Below are 19,620 nucleotides of genomic sequence, written 5' to 3' on the forward strand. Positions count from 1 at the left end.
GGTGCAATACCGCCACCCATCTTAGCGGTCACCGTAATGAGCGGTCACCGTAACGAGCGTGCACCGCAAATTACGGCCACCGTAAATATACGGAAACGGAAGTAAAAGCATGTGGCCGGAACGGGAAACAGCACGCCGCACAACTATAAAATCCGAATCCCAACACAACCATAAAAAATCCGACCCTGACACACATCCCAACCCGTTAGCAACCCCAGTTAAAAAAATAAATATGGGAAAGGTAGCCAAGAAAGCGTGTGACCGCAAGCGGCAGGTACACTTCTCCCGAGAGGAACTGACCGTGCTCACCGAGACCCTCCAGGAAAATTCCGCCGTCGTCTTCTCCAGTCAAATGACCAGGACGGCCCTTGCCAACAAGAAGGCCATATGGGCCCTGGTGGCACAGCGCGTAAGTGCGGTGGGGACAACACCCCGCACGCCACAGCAATGTCGCAAGCGGTGGGACGACCTGCGGATCCGCGTACGCAGCATACTTTCTGCGAACAGGAACATCGCCACAGCTACCGGGGGGGGTTCAGAGTCGCCCATCAAGTTGACCCCCTGGGAGGAAATCTGCGCCTCCACCATAGGAATGGAGAGCATAGAGGGAGTCGGAGGGATGGAGAAAGGAGTGCCGACATCCGGAGAATCAGGTAGGTTGGCCAAGAGAAACAATGCGAAATCCACAAACCACGAACATGTGCAGTACCATGTGACCCCATAGTGCAATACATACTTTGCCCTGACAGCGCCCTCTAAAAGTCAGAATGAACAAACAAATCAATCAAGAAGCCATAAACAACCCCTACATGTGCAGCATGCACCCCCTAACTGCATGCAGCCAAATGAATGCATCCTCAATCCACACGAAAATGAGACCACCTCCAAGGCCCAGTCCCAAATCAGCCTCATGTACCACCCCAATGCATTTGATACGTTGCCATTCCAAATCCGACAGACCCATAACTAACGCTCGCCCCTCTTTACTCCACCACAGGGTCCGATACCAACGACGAGCTGCAGGACACCCCTACCAGCACGCCTGCAAAGAGGGCCAGGACCAACGTCCCAAGAGCCTCCACCTCAGGTGCAAGGATCAAGACACGGCAGCAGCAGGAATCAAGTGGCAGCACACTGGAGGGGACTGCAACAGGCACCCCAGCAGCCAGCAAGTCCACAACCCCAGCACCACAGGTCCCCCCAAAGAACGTATCTGATGGCACTGCCTCTGGTGGTAGCAGCACCATAGGTGACACAGCTGTCATGCCAGCATGCTCCGACACGGAAAACAGTGCTAGCGACGTAGGTACCATCCATGACCTTTCCCAATCCCCCTGCATGTTCCATCCCCTACACCATGACGAAACCACGCAGGGGCACCCTGAAGACGACGACTGGCCAACCCCCACAAGTCCTGTGCCAAGGCAACATGTGTTGAGCAGCCCCCCTGTCACACCACCGCAAATGTCCATGGCCCAGCAGAGGCAACAGTCCCTCGACCTGCTGATCGAGCAACAGCAGGAAGCGTCCACGCTACTCAAGGACCATGCAAATGAATGCGGGGGTTCCAGGGCAGCCATGGAAACATCCACCGAGACACTCAGGGCACAAATAGAGAAAAGTAGTGAGAGCCTCAGGGGAGAAATGGAGAGAAGCACCGAGAGCCTGAGAGCACAAATGGAGAAAAGCACCGAGAGCCTGAGGGGGGAACTGCATGCGACGTCCAAAGACGTTTGTGCTGAACTTGCTGCTGTGCGCCGTGTGCTCTCGGAGCTCTCACAAACCCTCAGAGACATGCATGGACGCGAGCAGGCAGAGACATCATCCGTGGCAAGTTCCGTCCAGGGCAGCCCCCAACGCAGATCTGGCAGGAACCTGCGCTCCACGGGCAGGGGTGCCCCTGATACCCGTAGAGGGGGCTTGCAATAGCGTCTACCCACGGACAGCATGCATATTTGGACACTGGTGTTGGGGGGGGAGGTAGTAGGGTGGAGGGGGTGTGTTGGGCTTCACTGGGTGGCGGGTCCATAGGGTGTATAAATCAAATCACATTAACAATACAGCACCTCATTATCATCCAATGACATGTGTGGACATTGATATTTGCGTACGAGGCCTTCATAGGCGTACAGTCCACAATGTGCCTGTACTACACACACACAGTGCCACAGGTCCCCTTTCCGTGTAATAGGCACCATGCGTGGTTGCTAGAAGCATGCATCTATGATGCTCTGTCGGATTGCACGTACATCCTGTGCCTCATGGACTCCTTGAGGTGCCTCCACATCCCCACCCTCATCATCATCATCATCTTCAGGTGCATGCAGTACAGCGTCAGGGGGCATGGGCACATTCCTACGTATGCACATGTTGTGCAGCATGACACATGCCATGACCATCTTAGAAACCTTCTCATGGCTGTACATGAGTGCCCCGCCAGACCTGCTGAGGCTGCGGAAACGAGCCTTCAGTAGGCCGAATGCCTGTTCAATGACCACACGGGTACGTGAGTGGGCATGGTTGTAGTCCTCCTCATGCTCGTTCTGTGGGTTCCGGATTGGTGTAAGGAGCCATCTCTTCAGTGGATACCCGGCATCACCTGTATGAGACGAATAAAGGGTGTCAGTGGAATGATAGTGCTAAGTAGCCCCCCCCCCCCCCCCTGCAAGGTCATTGACGCATCAAATGGGCCACGATGTCATGCATGGAATGAGACTCACCGAGTAGCCAGGATCTGTGCCCTGCGTGTCGCTCCATGTAGCGTGGTATTCTTGTGTTCCTCAGGACCATAGAATCATGGGTAGATCCTGGAAATCTGGCACAACAATGCGTAAATATCTTGTTGGAGTCACACACCATTTGCACATTGATTGAATGAAATTGTTTCCGGTTGCGGTACTGGACCTCCATGGCATGTGGGACAACCAATTCAACATGGGTGCAGTCGATGGCACCAATGCAACCCGGGATGCCGCCAAGTGCATGGAATCCCACTTTAGCGTTGGTAATCTCCTGGTACGTGCGTGGTAGTGTGATGTGGTCGTCGGCGTGCTTCAGGAGGGCATCGTGCACTTGGAAGAGTGTCCGTGAGAACAGTGGCTGTGAAATGCCATGCAACTGTCCCACTGTGTGCTGGTAGGTGCCTGTGGCCAGGAAGTGGAGTGCAGACACCACCTTCAGTAGGGGTGGGATGGCGGTTGGGCTATCTATCATGCTCACGAGGTCAGCATGTGTCATGTCCACAATGGCGATTATGGTGTCCCGGTCCAAACGGTAGAGGGTGTGGATCTGCTCAGCAGTGAGGTTGAACGGATCGGCTCGGAGGCGTGGGATTGCGGGCCGCCTGCGTGGTGGTAGTGGCAGTGCTTGTGGGCCTTGCTGACCCTGCTTTGCCCTCCTCCTCCTCCTTCTCCTCCGTCTCCCCTGTGCGCCCGGTTGTTGTACCTGTTGTTGTTCGTCGTCTTCTTGTAGTTGTAGCACTTGCAGTGCTATCTGGTACCCCAGGCCCAACATCGCTAGTCCTGCCGGTAGCATTTTGGAGTGGGAGTGGTTGTGGGAGGGGTTTGGGTCTGCAATATATGTGCTGTCGGCCTGTATGGCCTCCACCTGTGCTGATTGAATGAATCTGTGGCAGATGCAATCCCTTCTGGCCGAGCACGTCCCGCACGTAAGGCTGCATTTGGCCGCATGGCATCTTGGGATTGGAATCATGTATCAAATCCCGATGGCAGTGTGATGTACTTTGACTGATTTTCATGCTATGCTCCCATTGTTACACATGCTATGATTGCAGCCGCTTACATACCTGTGAAGAGTCAGTGGTATGTAGGGCTCGATCGATGGCCGACCCTCATGCAGCACAGTAACGTACTTCACCGACGGGCGTGGCGTACCATTTGTGATTGCAGCCAGTTAGCATCATGACACACAGCCGCACTACATTGATGTAATTGTGAATGCAAGCGTTCACAGAAGCCTTTTCGACGTAATGTTGCAAGTGAGGAATTCGAAGGCCAGCATTTTGGGTTTTGAAGTAGCGGCGAGGATACGCCCACAGGTCTGGCTGGAAATGTAACGTTCTATTGTAGAATGTCCTTGGGACATGGCCCATAACGAGCAGGCAATGAATGATATGAATTGAATGGGATGCGCAACAGCGTAGTGGACGATAAGGCAGGACGTTCCCAAATCCATCTTGCTTCACAACACTACAGATCCGGCCAGGGGCACAGTGGTTTTTGCGGACTGCATTACGCACAGACGCGATGGAAGTTTCACATATTATGTGAGTGAATATTCATGCGTTTTCATTGCGGGATGAGGGAATGATGTGTGGATGCATGGACTGATGATTCCGTTTAGGGTCTGCCATGTACATGGGTTTTTTGATTCACTCCCCTTCCCCTGCGTTATGTGATGCAAGGCTGCCATAGTGGGACATACGTCTATCTGCCCTTGTCGGATCCTCCCTGTCTCGACGCGCCTTCATACACTTGTGTCTAGGCACGTTACTAATCCCATGTCATGGGTTCTATCTTGACGGACGCATGCACAGTAACCGACGTTGACAATGGTGTATTTAGCTCGATTGGTTTCGTTATGATTCGATACTGATTTAGGGGTGTGTATATTCCTTTGGAGTGGGCTAGCATGCATATGGGTGTGGATTTGGTGTGTTGAATGAAGATTGTAATGCATCATGAGTCCCGTAATGCAATCGGTTAATTTGTGTTTCTTTTGGGTGACAGGTATCTCCTGCCCTATTGCAGATGCCATCTCTACGCCACTCCTCCAGATGGTTTTTACTCTCGACTCCTGCAGCTTCGGGTGAATCAGTGGAGCACCATTTCGATCTTATGGGACGATCGCCAATGGGCCACATGCCCTTACGCTGTACTGGTGGCTAGGTGCAACATTTCGGCCTTTCAGCTCGACTAGTGCCTGCCTCATGGGACGGACCTGCGGTTCTTGCCGCTTCCATGTTGCCTTTTGGAACGTTGATGTAGGCCCTGTGTGCCATGATGGTACAGGGCGTCACACAAGTGGAAGCCGGTCAATTATTGCAGATGCAGCCCTCGGTGATGATGGTTGTTTTGGTGGTATTTTGCAAATTGCTGTGGGGCCTTTGTCATTTGGATGTGCATTTAAATTGTATTCCGATATTTGTCGTGTTGCGTTGTTCTTTGCAGGTGATGTGGCGATTTTCGCTTTGTGGCGGTATGTATTGCGTGATGATCTGCATTGTGTTCCGCCTTCTGAGTTGAGTTGTGTGGTACAGTACTGGCCGCGTTTGCCTACGTAGCACAGTATGGTCACGGATAGGGGCTGCCATTGTGACTGTTTACATGATGTGCTGTTCAGGGGCGGGGGATTGGCTTTTGGCCGACTGGTGCCTGTCAGCCAGGTCGATTGGTGGAATGATGGGTTGTTCAGAATGTGGCTGGTCACAGGTGACTGTGTTTGCGTGCGTTTGTTGGAGGGGGACTGGGGTCATGTCCATTGGAATAGCTTCTGTATTGATGCCATCTGTGCCCTGCAGCTCCCATCGGCCCCTCTTGGGATGAGCCTGGCTGCTCAGTCACTCTGCCGACTTGTGTGGTACATGCTTCTGCTGATGGTTGGTTTGTTTACTGGCATGAGTACAGGGCTGGTGCAATCCCCCTCAGGATGCTGTTTTGGATGTTGCCTTGCGCTGGTGGCAAGCGATGGGGGACTACTGTTGTTTTGTGTCATGTGTTCTTGATTTTCATTTTGATGTATTGTACCTTCACATGCCTGTGCTGCGTCAGTACGGCTATGGTGACATGCCGTACATGGATGCCCACTCACGGGGCGCTTTGAGCCCCTGCATGCTTTTCTACGTTGGCATGCATGGGTGAATTGTGGATTTCACTGGTTGCATAGTGTGGGTACATTGCGCCTGCCAGGAGTTGTGCAATGAGGCCAGGGAGTGGAGTACAGGCACTCAGTGGGCCATTTACGGTTGGTTCGCGTTGCCGTATTTCTCGCCATGGCGGAATGGTACTTTACGACGTGCTTGATGGCGTTCAGTACATGTCCGCTAGGGTCAGAATTCGCGTACCGTTGCGCCATGGCGGTGATTCCGGTTTTGCAAGGCGCGCGTGCGCGTACTTGGTGCAGTTAGCGTTGCCGTTCACTGCGGTGTCGCTAATGGCATCGTACTTTACGGTGACGGGTCATGATCGCAACGAGCGGTGTTCGATGGCGGTATTGCATTTCCGCCATCATTTTTCCATTTCCGCAAGGGTCGTAATGAGGCCCACTGTCTATATCAAAACTCATACGAAAATAAATTAGGAAATAGAGAAGCTAATTGATGTATCCTGCCTCCTGCAGGGTGTACCCTGGGCCAGTAATACACATGGAGCAGGAACCAGGCTGACCCAGGTAAGTGGAAAAGGAAACATTTTATTACTTCCTATGTTCCATGGTACATGTAGTAAAGTAGGAGAGATAGTCACAGGCCTCCACCTTGGTGCCCTGCCCAGCTCCAAGTTCCCAACTTTAACATGTAGAACCCCCAGGTGCCCCAAAACTCTAAGCTCCACAGAACATTCTACCAGGCCTCAGCACTCCCACATGCAATAACATAACATCCAGGATACCACATTAATATGCTACCACACATAAAACAATGTTTCTGACAGTGTTACCTTTCAGGATTTTTCATTTCTTCAGTGACGTAGTTCAAAGCATCCCACCCAGAGTATGAATACAAAGCGGAGTACAGGGCCAGTGACATGGATCCTGCGTTCAGCTGCAAGCCCTCAAATGGTTTTTCAAAGTTCTGGGTATCACCTGGAAGAAACATAGCTTGATCACATTCAGCCATTTAAGGTAATATCTATTAGCAGGGCAGTGATGTCAAAAGTGCTGAAATAGAACATTATTTTACCTTAGACAGAAGTCAGTATATCGGCCTATTGCCCTAGTGCTTAATTTGTGAGGGGGCTTGCCAGGGCTCAGTCCTGGCACTTATTTCTGATCCAAGCTTGATTATGCTGTAGTATTTTGGCAACTTATTATTTCAACCAGGGGTGCTGCTAGGTCTGGAAATGATCTGGGGCTCGGGACTGTCGGGACTCAGGCCTAGCTAGTTTTTTGGTTGTAGCCTCTGAGCTTCTATCCAGGCTACAACCAAAAGACCCAGGGCTATAGTGCCCTCAGCCCCATCCGCCCCTCCAGCAACGCCCCGAGTCCTAGCAATATAACAATCAACCGCAGAGTTCACTGGCCAAGGTCTCTACATACTGGTCGACCCAGTGCTATACATGAACCTGATGGCCCAGTTTGGCTGGGCAGGATATTTATCAATTTTCACAAATAACAATGGGTTGGAAGGTGACAATGCTGGGCACTAATGCTGTGCCATGTCCGCACACTGCTCCACACAGCCTGCATGACATTCCTGTAAGTTCTGTACTGTAATAGCTGGCAGGGTGGGTTGACAACAACAGGCCAATTACCAACCAGCAGCCCAAGCAAAGTGGTAAGGTCAGTGAAAAGGCCAATATCGAAGAGAGGTGCCTGTCATGATTGGCCACCTATACACGAACATGATGCTGCAGTATATAATAGGCAAGTTCATCAGTTTAGTAATGATGTTTCCATATTTGTCTGTCAATTTACTATAGGAGAAAATCACGTTTGCTCAAGTTTTCTGTGGCTAGATGGTTAACATGTTCTACCTGACACCGATAGGATGAGAGCATAATGTTAAGGGTGATGTGTTTCAAAGGAACACTTAAACATGTATTATATTTCAAGACACAACTAATATATTGTGTGGATTGATATCTGTAGATTTCACAGAGCATCAATCCTTAACGGGAATTGCAGCCTTAGCCTCAAATATGTTTCGACTCTATCGAGCAGCTATGGGTGGTGTCAACAGTGGTTGGGGCACTATTTGCCCCTCTGTGTCGCAGGTGTGGTAGAAAATATTTGGATCCTGGCACTTATTTTCCTAAAACTTAAGCACTGCGTAGCTTTGCATCAAAATATGCTGCGCAGTGCCGCTGTGGCTGTCTTCAGTTTTTTAACATCTTTACGGTGAAGCGCTGGAATTGCGGGAAGTGATCCATGGAATACAGTTCCACCAAAATATATAGAAGGCACAAGCTCTGCTAAGCATGTGATCATGAAATGGACTGGAGACATTCACTGGACATTCACGGGCTAGAAAAGGCATGAGGATGTTGGGGTCTTGGATGTTTTGGAAACTCCTGTGTCAGGTTGTTAGTGAGGGCTAGACAGCCCACCCACATCGTTGTGTGGGCAGACCGCCGTTGCGGTCTTAGTTCCCTGCACAAGGGAAGTGACGTTGGGCTAGGGAGGGGGCGGGACATGGGGAGGGCAGTTCCTGTTGAAGTGAAGAATAAAGAGGTTGCACCGTACCCCGGCTCCTGGCGGACTCTGTTCCTAGCGGTTAGGGCACCCGCGTAAAACCCTACATTTGGCGACGAGGGGTACATCGTACCCACTCGCAACCCCGGAGGCCCGCAGGCGTGCGGGTGCTGCGCGTCGGCACACCTCCGCCCCGAAGGCCAGGGGTGCCACGGAGGTCCGCGGTCGAGCGGCGTGGCGCGTCGGCGCACCTCCCGAACACAGGAACCGCCGGAGAGGCCGCAGGCACGGAGTGCCGAAGGGGGAGGAGGCCCCCCCCACAAACACCGCGTGGGAGCGGCCGAAGCGGCCGAAGCCGCGGGGGATCGGCCACAGGTGCGCTCGAAGAAGCGAACGCGGGCCCGCGGGCAAATTGCCGTGGGTCCCGCCCCCCCCGCACATCAACCCGCGATCGGCGGGATGCCCTGAGACGGACCGAAGATCCAGGGGACAGTAAGAACACGCGCCAGCCCGGGAAGAGGCCAAGGACACGCCCGAGCCTGTGAAGAGGCTGCTCACCGCCTACACGTGCTGCGGGCGGCCACACAGCACAACACAAGGCGGCACAGAGGTGCCTGGCGTCCACCACAGTCGCAGCGGACATGTCGGCCCCAGTGAGCCCCGTAGCCTCCACGTCGGACGGATCTGGAGCCGTGGCGGATGGCCATCAACAGGCACCAACGTCAGGTACCGCCGCTCACAATTTACCGCTACCGGGCCCCTTTGATGTTAGAGACACATCCAACCTAGGACCCAGATGGGTCTTATGGCTCAGGGATTTCAAATTCTACACGGGGGCAATTGGCTTGACCGACAACGCGATGCTGAAAAACACCCTATTCATGACAGTAGGCCCCGCTGTCAGGAACATCGCAGGCGAACTGATGAACGTAGACACGGTCACTTATGCGGAACTACATGGGAAGCTATCAGAATATTTCACGCCCCATACAAACATTGACTACGAGCGCCACGTCGTTCACACTACGAGACAGGAGAAAGGAGAGTCCCTTGACAACTTTGTGATGCGCCTACGCATCAAGCTAAAGTACTGTGAGTTCCATAGGTACTCAAATGACGAGGCGCTAAGATCTCAAGTCATAGCAGGCTGCATCTCGCAGCCGTTCAGGAAGCAGCTCCTCCAAAAGCAAAGGTCCCTCGAGGAAATCCTTGCACTGGCCAGGATGGAAGCAGCAGTCGAGTCGCAGCTCGACAGCCTAGGCAAGGTTACCATTCAACACCCCCTGCTGACTGCTGAGACCATTAACAGACTGCATACCGCGCCCTCAACGGGTGGGAAGGAACTGACGCCACGTGCTACAGATGCGGATTCGAGTATCCGCACGTGGGTGACTGCCCTGCTGTAGGACAAAAGTGCGCCGCCTGTGGTGGAATGGACCACTACAGAGCCGTCTGCAAAAATCCGCCGGGACAGGGACCCAGCAGAACGAGACAACAGAAGAGAAGGAGAAGCTTGCGACATAGCCCACCAGCAGGCAGAGGAGAAGAAGACCAGCCAGGAACCCGGAGAGAAGAAAAACCTCGAAGGAGCTCCTACGCCAGAGACGACAGAAGGCCATCGGATGGATTGAGGTGATCGCAAAGAAGACGGTTCGTCCGGTACATTGAGATGAGATCCCCGTCAGGCAGTGAATCCCAGTCATCAGAGGACAATCAACGGAAAAAAGGGTACGTGTGGGCGCTCAACAACGCCACAGCCACCCAACACAGTCCGACGCTCCTGCTACAAATCAACAACACACCGGTGGAATTCCTCATAGACACGGCGGCGACGGTTAACATAATAAGCGAACAGGCGTACAACTCACTCCCCAGCCCTCCAAAGATCCGAAAGGCGGGATAAAGATACATTTTGGTTCCAATGGCAAATGTCTGGACTTTTGCATTGTCAACAGGTTTCACTTTGGTGGATGTAGAATGTAAAGCCAAGTCAGTGCCCCTGATCTCTTCCATAGCCTAGTCCCAAATCCTTAACTGGCTGCAAAAAGGAAATGTGTCACTAGCTGGTGTTTAAATAATCTGTAATTCGGCAAAAATGGTCCACAAAATGGCAAGGATCTCCTGTTTTTGAGAGACTTGCAGGCTTATTTAAAGAAACACTACAATCCTGATAGCCCACTGTTGGCTTCCAGCAAAGGCTAAATGAATTTATACAATCACCTGACCCACCCTGGGAGAGTTAATGCTGAAACAGAAAAGCATGGAATTCCCTGAAAAGCCCTAAAAAAAACTGGAAAGATCTTGAAATGTGCCTCTTTTTAGGATCCCCAAAACCTTAGGAAATCAAGGACCTCATTACGAGATGTGTAGTGTCTGGGCAGTAAATCCACAGAGATACCATCAAACGGTATTTCCATTACCACCACTTGGTCCAGCGGTATTACGGCCAGATTACAAGTGGTGTTTGGTGGTGTTAGTCCTCATTAATTAGAGTTGATAGGACTCCATGGGGGATTTCAGCGGTATTACAGCTAGTGCTAATTCCACCGATTTGGCTGAATTATGGCTCTCAAAAAGAACTGGGGCCAGTATTGCGAATAGGGACAGTGTTGGCGGGAGAGAGTTACCTCTGTGTGAAAGTGCCCCAGAGGAGCAGTTCCTGGAGTTCCAGTGGGGGAGACCCTCAAGAGTCGGTGGAGATGAAAAGATGCCCATGCATGAAAAATGAATTGAAGAACGTATCTGACAGCAGTGCCAGAGTAAGCGGTTCTGCAGGATGTGGTTGTCGGTTTCCAGTGGGGGTTGCTGGCACGTTGTTCAGCTACAACCGAGAGCACCAGCAATGGCACACTGATGCAGATGGGATCCCAGACTCTTTGAAAGGATGATTGTTAAAGACTTGGAGATTTCCAGGTCAGATTTTGGAACCCAAGGAGCAAACAGGTAAGCTGGCTGTGGTCAGAGGTTGTTGGTGATGCAGGGTTCCCAAATCACCCTCAGACACAGGATCTTTCTTCTGAGAATGGGGTGAGCTGAAGAAAGCCCACCAGAGAGGAGACAGTCATGGGAAATGGACTGGGAAGGTGAATTCGGCAGTGTGGTTGCAGGATTAGAGACTGCACAGGGCTGTGGAGAGTCCCATGTGAAAGGAGACAGATCCAGGGCACTTGCCTGGGGTCCTGTGGTGAAGAATCTTGGGTTGATTCAGCACAGAGAGTCTACAGGGTCCTGGAGGTGAAAGGGTGCCCACTTCTGTGTCTGACAAAGCGGACACGGTCAGAATTGGTGAGATGAGGTTTTTAATCTGAGGCTGCAATCCTGTTATCCACATCGAATCAGGGGAAAGGAGTACACTGTGGTTTCCTTCTGTGCTTCTTTGGGGAGGCAAAGTTTCACTGTCAAATTGTTCGGGTCTCAAAGGGTGCTGGTACAGACCTTCAGGCCTTCCAGAGTGCAGGTTCAGAGATCCTTGTCTGTCGCCAAGGTTAGTGGGCACAGGGGTCAGCTTTTATCACCCAAAGGACCAATGAGTGAACACCACTTCCAATCACACACCAATCATCATTCAAACAGAGGTGTGGTAAGCTAATGGCAGACCATCCCATAAGGTATTCTGGAAAGTTCTCTTACACAAAGGAATGAAACCACGCAAACCCAGACAGGCGTTTACAAATGCCAGTCATAAGAGGCTTTGTGCTGAATCCAGCCCTAGTCTTTGGACACAGACATCCACTGGCCAAAGATGGCCACCACCTGGTAAACATACAAAGCAGGATAAAGGATAATCATGTGACCCCTTGTATCTTTGCGATAACAACTTCAACCTCCATTTCATAAATGAAGGGAGTGGAATGACGAGGCGCTAAGATCTCAAGTCATAGCAGGCTGCATCTCGCAGCCGTTCAGGAAGCAGCTCCTCCAAAAGCAAAGGTCCCTCGAGGAAATCCTTGCACTGGCCAGGATGGAAGCAGCAGTCGAGTCGCAGCTCGACAGCCTAGGCAAGGTTACCATTCAACACCCCCTGCTGACTGCTGAGACCATTAACAGACTGCATACCGCGCCCTCAACGGGTGGGAAGGAACTGACGCTACGTGCTACAGATGCGGATTCGAGTATCCGCACGTGGGTGACTGCCCTGCTGTAGGACAAAAGTGCGCCGCCTGTGGTGGAATGGACCACTACAGAGCCGTCTGCAAAAATCCGCCGGGACAGGGACCCAGCAGAACGAGACAACAGAAGAGAAGGAGAAGCTTGCGACATAGCCCACCAGCAGGCAGAGGAGAAGAAGACCAGCCAGGAACCCGGAGAGAAGAAAAACCTCGAAGGAGCTCCTACGCCAGAGACGACAGAAGGCCATCGGATGGATCGAGGTGATCGCAAAGAAGACGGTTCGTCCGGTACATTGAGATGAGATCCCCGTCAGGCAGTGAATCCCAGTCATCAGAGGACAATCAACGGAAAAAAGGGTACGTGTGGGCGCTCAACAACGCCACAGCCACCCAACACAGTCCGACGCTCCTGCTACAAATCAACAACACACCGGTGGAATTCCTCATAGACACGGGGGCGACGGTTAACATAATAAGCGAACAGGCGTACAACTCACTCCCCAGCCCTCCAAAGATCCGAAAGGCGGGATAAAGATACATTTTGGTTCCAATGGCAAATGTCTGGACTTTTGCATTGTCAACAGGTTTCACTTTGGTGGATGTAGAATGTAAAGCCAAGTCAGTGCCCCTGATCTCTTCCATAGCCTAGTCCCAAATCCTTAACTGGCTGCAAAAAGGAAATGTGTCACTAGCTGGTGTTTAAATAATCTGTAATTCGGCACAAATGGTCCACAAAATGGCAAGGATCTCCTGTTTTTGAGAGACTTGCAGGCTTATTTAAAGAAACACTACAATCCTGATAGCCCACTGTTGGCTTCCAGCAAAGGCTAAATGAATTTATACAATCACCTGACCCACCCTGGGAGAGTTAATGCTGAAACAGAAAAGCATGGAATTCCCTGAAAAGCCCTAAAAAAAACTGGAAAGATCTTGAAATGTGCCTCTTTTTAGGATCCCCAAAACCTTAGGAAATCAAGGACCTCATTACGAGATGTGTAGTGTCTGGGCAGTAAATTCACAGAGATACCATCAAACGGTATTTCCATTACCACCACTTGGTCCAGCGGTATTACGGCCAGATTACAAGTGGTGTTTGGTGGTGTTAGTCCTCATTAATTAGAGTTGATAGGACTCCATGGGGGATTTCAGCGGTATTACAGCTAGTGCTAATTCCACCGATTTGGCTGAATTATGGCTCTCAAAAAGAACTGGGGCCAGTATTGCGAATAGGGACAGTGTTGGCGGGAGAGAGTTACCTCTGTGTGAAAGTGCCCCAGAGGAGCAGTTCCTGGAGTTCCAGTGGGGGAGACCCTCAAGAGTCGGTGGAGATGAAAAGATGCCCATGCATGAAAAATGAATTGAAGAACGTATCTGACAGCAGTGCCAGAGTAAGCGGTTCTGCAGGATGTGGTTGTCGGTTTCCAGTGGGGGTTGCTGGCACGTTGTTCAGCTACAACCGAGAGCACCAGCAATGGCACACTGATGCAGATGGGATCCCAGACTCTTTGAAAGGATGATTGTTAAAGACTTGGAGATTTCCAGGTCAGATTTTGGAACCCAAGGAGCAAACAGGTAAGCTGGCTGTGGTCAGAGGTTGTTGGTGATGCAGGGTTCCCAAATCACCCTCAGACACAGGATCTTTCTTCTGAGAATGGGGTGAGCTGAAGAAAGCCCACCAGAGAGGAGACAGTCATGGGAAATGGACTGGGAAGGTGAATTCGGCAGTGTGGTTGCAGGATTAGAGACTGCACAGGGCTGTGGAGAGTCCCATGTGAAAGGAGACAGATCCAGGGCACTTGCCTGGGGTCCTGTGGTGAAGAATCTTGGGTTGATTCAGCACAGAGAGTCTACAGGGTCCTGGCAGTGAAAGGGTGCCCACTTCTGTGTCTGACAAAGCGGACACGGTCAGAATTGGTGAGATGAGGTTTTTAATCTGAGGCTGCAATCCTGTTATCCACATCGAATCAGGGGAAAGGAGTACACTGTGGTTTCCTTCTGTGCTTCTTTGGGGAGGCAAAGTTTCACTGTCAAATTGTTCGGGTCTCAAAGGGTGCTGGTACAGACCTTCAGGCCTTCCAGAGTGCAGGTTCAGAGATCCTTGTCTGTCGCCAAGGTTAGTGGGCACAGGGGTCAGCTTTTATCACCCAAAGGACCAATGAGTGAACACCACTTCCAATCACACACCAATCATCATTCAAACAGAGGTGTGGTAAGCTAATGGCAGACCATCCCATAAGGTATTCTGGAAAGTTCTCTTACACAAAGGAATGAAACCACGCAAACCCAGACAGGCGTTTACAAATGCCAGTCATAAGAGGCTTTGTGCTGAATCCAGCCCTAGTCTTTGGACACAGACATCCACTGGCCAAAGATGGCCACCACCTGGTAAACATACAAAGCAGGATAAAGGATAATCATGTGACCCCTTGTATCTTTGCGATAACAACTTCAACCTCCATTTTCATAAATGAAGGGAGTGGAATGACGAGGCGCTAAGATCTCAAGTCATAGCAGGCTGCATCTCGCAGCCGTTCAGGAAGCAGCTCCTCCAAAAGCAAAGGTCCCTCGAGGAAATCCTTGCACTGGCCAGGATGGAAGCAGCAGTCGAGTCGCAGCTCGACAGCCTAGGCAAGGTTACCATTCAACACCCCCTGCTGACTGCTGAGACCATTAACAGACTGCATACCGCGCCCTCAACGGGTGGGAAGGAACTGACGCCACGTGCTACAGATGCGGATTCGAGTATCCGCACGTGGGTGACTGCCCTGCTGTAGGACAAAAGTGCGCCGCCTGTGGTGGAATGGACCACTACAGAGCCGTCTGCAAAAATCCGCCGGGACAGGGACCCAGCAGAACGAGACAACAGAAGAGAAGGAGAAGCTTGCGACATAGCCCACCAGCAGGCAGAGGAGAAGAAGACCAGCCAGGAACCCGGAGAGAAGAAAAACCTCGAAGGAGCTCCTACGCCAGAGACGACAGAAGGCCATCGGATGGATCGAGGTGATCGCAAAGAAGACGGTTCGTCCGGTACATTGAGATGAGATCCCCGTCAGGCAGTGAATCCCAGTCATCAGAGGACAATCAACGGAAAAAAGGGTACGTGTGGGCGCTCAACAACGCCACAGCCACCCAACACAGTCCGACGCTCCTGCTACAAATCAACAACACACCGGTGGAATTCCTCATAGACACGGGGGCGACGGTTAACATAATAAGCGAACAGGCGTACAACTCACTCCCCAGCCCTCCAAAGATCCGAAAGGCGGGATAAAGATACATTTTGGTTCCAATGGCAAATGTCTGGACTTTTGCATTGTCAACAGGTTTCACTTTGGTGGATGTAGAATGTAAAGCCAAGTCAGTGCCCCTGATCTCTTTCATAGCCTAGTCCCAAATCCTTAACTGGCTGCAAAAAGGAAATGTGTCACTAGCTAGTGTTTAAATAATCTGTAATTCGGCACAAATGGTCCACAAAATGGCAAGGATCTCCTGTTTTTGAGAGACTTGCAGGCTTATTTAAAGAAACACTACAATCCTGATAGCCCACTGTTGGCTTCCAGCAAAGGCTAAATGAATTTATACAATCACCTGACCCACCCTGGGAGAGTTAATGCTGAAACAGAAAAGCATGGAATTCCCTGAAAAGCCCTAAAAAAAACTGGAAAGATCTTGAAATGTGCCTCTTTTTAGGATCCCCAAAACCTTAGGAAATCAAGGACCTCATTACGAGATGTGTAGTGTCTGGGCAGTAAATCCACAGAGATACCATCAAACGGTATTTCCATTACCACCACTTGGTCCAGCGGTATTACGGCCAGATTACAAGTGGTGTTTGGTGGTGTTAGTCCTCATTAATTAGAGTTGATAGGACTCCATGGGGGATTTCAGCGGTATTACAGCTAGTGCTAATTCCACCGATTTGGCTGAATTATGGCTCTCAAAAAGAACTGGGGCCAGTATTGCGAATAGGGACAGTGTTGGCGGGAGAGAGTTACCTCTGTGTGAAAGTGCCCCAGAGGAGCAGTTCCTGGAGTTCCAGTGGGGGAGACCCTCAAGAGTCGGTGGAGATGAAAAGATGCCCATGCATGAAAAATGAATTGAAGAACGTATCTGACAGCAGTGCCAGAGTAAGCGGTTCTGCAGGATGTGGTTGTCGGTTTCCAGTGGGGGTTGCTGGCACGTTGTTCAGCTACAACCGAGAGCACCAGCAATGGCACACTGATGCAGATGGGATCCCAGACTCTTTGAAAGGATGATTGTTAAAGACTTGGAGATTTCCAGGTCAGATTTTGGAACCCAAGGAGCAAACAGGTAAGCTGGCTGTGGTCAGAGGTTGTTGGTGATGCAGGGTTCCCAAATCACCCTCAGACACAGGATCTTTCTTCTGAGAATGGGGTGAGCTGAAGAAAGCCCACCAGAGAGGAGACAGTCATGGGAAATGGACTGGGAAGGTGAATTCGGCAGTGTGGTTGCAGGATTAGAGACTGCACAGGGCTGTGGAGAGTCCCATGTGAAAGGAGACAGATCCAGGGCACTTGCCTGGGGTCCTGTGGTGAAGAATCTTGGGTTGGTTCAGCACAGAGAGTCTACAGGGTCCTGGCAGTGAAAGGGTGCCCACTTCTGTGTCTGACAAAGCGGACACGGTCAGAATTGGTGAGATGAGGTTTTTAATCTGAGGCTGCAATCCTGTTATCCACATCGAATCAGGGGAAAGGAGTACACTGTGGTTTCCTTCTGTGCTTCTTTGGGGAGGCAAAGTTTCACTGTCAAATTGTTCGGGTCTCAAAGGGTGCTGGTACAGACCTTCAGGCCTTCCAGAGTGCAGGTTCAGAGATCCTTGTCTGTCGCCAAGGTTAGTGGGCACAGGGGTCAGCTTTTATCACCCAAAGGACCAATGAGTGAACACCACTTCCAATCACACACCAATCATCATTCAAACAGAGGTGTGGTAAGCTAATGGCAGACCATCCCATAAGGTATTCTGGAAAGTTCTCTTACACAAAGGAATGAAACCACGCAAACCCAGACAGGCGTTTACAAATGCCAGTCATAAGAGGCTTTGTGCTGAATCCAGCCCTAGTCTTTGGACACAGACATCCACTGGCCAAAGATGGCCACCACCTGGTAAACATACAAAGCAGGATAAAGGATAATCATGTGACCCCTTGTATCTTTGCGATAACAACTTCAACCTCCATTTTCATAAATGAAGGGAGTGGAAAAAAGGATGCAGCCAGGTAAAATGGAGTCCACCTAGTGTAATCATTTTACACAGGCAAAAAAGCCAGCATCAGTCTATACACATGACTGACGATATGATACTCTCGCTGGATGACTAATGGAGTACCCCTGCATTAGGAGTCATGAGGGCTCTCGAGGCAGAGCACAAAATGCACAGAGCCACACTCTCTGTCAGGAATGGGATTAAGACTGCACAGGCAGTATCGCTACGTAACAGTAGGAAGCTATGCAATATGTGATGCCATTAATGTGCTCTAGGTTCCAGTGATGTCATTGATGATGTAAGTGATATCATACATATGATATTTAATGTCATTTGTGATGTCATCAGTGTGTACATGGACTGCTCAACCGGGATGCACTGAGTTAAGGTAATGTAGCTTCCAACATCTGCCAAATTGTCGTTTTTTTAATGTTAAACCGGCACCTTAATGTCAGTTCAACTAAAGCGCTTTCAATTAATTTTACGGGTTTTGTTGTGTTTTACAGATTCAACGTGGCTTTATTTGATTAATTATGTATTTATTTATTGAGTATTTATAATGCGCCTAAAAGGTGTTTCGAGGTGCATCAAGACAAGGAAGGGGGGTAACAAGGGACACAAATAACAATAACGTTCCAACTTGGTCTTGAGACATTTGGATCGTGCAAGTGCTGTAACAAGAATGAAGCAGAGGTGGGGAGGTGGGGAGTAAGAGGAGAGAAGGTTGGGGGAAACAGGGAAGAAGACAAACACTAACGTTCCTACTAGGTCATGAGACAATTTGGAGTGTGCAAGTGCAATAACAGAAAGAGGGGAGGGGGAAGAGGAGAGTGCAGGAAAGGGAAGAAGGAGGATGGTCAGGCGGGAGGAGGGAGAACAGTACATTAAGTGCAAGTGAACAGGTTAACTTGCACTTAGGGGAGAGGGTGCACAAGGAAGTGCGCGAGGAGAAGATGAAAAAGAGTCAGTAGCAAGAAGTAATCACTGAAAAGAAGGGCTGGGGCAACAGAGGCAATGTAGTCCTTGAGAGTTCTGGCGCAGCAGGGGAACTCCTGTCTGGATGAGACTCACCCAGAGTGGAGCCACCCAGAGGGCTCACCAGATGATGTGAGGGGAGAGGAAATGAGTAGGAGGGAAGGGGAGAGGAGGACCAAGGGAGGCCTGAGAGCAGTTGCGGGAGAATCAGGAGGACCACTTGAACACAACAGCAATGCTACCATCTAGATTCAAGTATCCAGGATAAAAGAAAAGCCTGGGTTTCGACACACATCAGAACAAGCAAAAACACCTAGATACGAGATTCATTAATAGAGGGAAAAGGTCTAGGTTTCAACAAACAACAGAACAAGCAACAACACCTGCATGCAAGATTCCTGAATAGAGGGAACAAGCCTGGATATCAACATACATCAGAACAAGCAAAAAAACCCAGATGCGAGATTCCTGAATAGACGGAAAAAGCCTAGATTTCACCATACATAAGAACAAGCAAATACACCTAGATGCGAGAGACCTGAAAAGAAGAAAAAAAGCTTAGGTATCAACACACATCAGAACAAGCAATATACCTAGATGCAAGATACCTGGATAGGGCCAAGTGCCCAAAATGGACAACATACAATTGTGGGTGACGTGTAGCAGACTAAGGCATTGGAAGAAATAGTAACAAGAGAGGTTGTATAGTTTAATAGGGGGCAATAATAGCTGCTCCCCCTGCACGCACCTTTCTTACCTTATCAGTCGGTGTATCACTCACACAAGCTCACAGAAGTACGTGCTGAAAATATGGAAGCCACATGTCAACAACTGGAAGTGGCTGGAAGATGCTGAGATACATGCAGTTGCCAGAAAAGGGTCATGGAAATACAGGATGGGTGTTGCAAGGCGCCTTTTGACCCCAATGATTGTGACATTGGCTAA

At 50.4% G+C, this 19,620-nt stretch overlaps 1 protein-coding gene across 6 annotated transcripts in view; it reads right to left on the reverse strand.

The window, feature by feature from the left end:
- The window catches only part of LOC138481476 (Y+L amino acid transporter 2-like), a 703,293-nt gene that overhangs the window by 234,500 nt on the left and 449,173 nt on the right, over positions 1–19,620 (reverse strand). For all 6 annotated transcript variants that reach the window (XM_069613638.1, XM_069613637.1, XM_069613642.1 and 3 more), the window contains one exon: positions 6,675–6,819. In XM_069613638.1, coding sequence (XP_069469739.1) covers positions 6,675–6,819 — 145 coding nt within the window. The remainder of the gene's footprint in view (positions 1–6,674; positions 6,820–19,620) is intronic.

Source organism: Ambystoma mexicanum, chromosome 5p (assembly GCF_040938575.1).
Source record: "Ambystoma mexicanum isolate Mex_15411 chromosome 5p, UKY_AmexF1_1, whole genome shotgun sequence".
Classification (NCBI taxonomy): Eukaryota; Metazoa; Chordata; class Amphibia; order Caudata; family Ambystomatidae; genus Ambystoma; species Ambystoma mexicanum.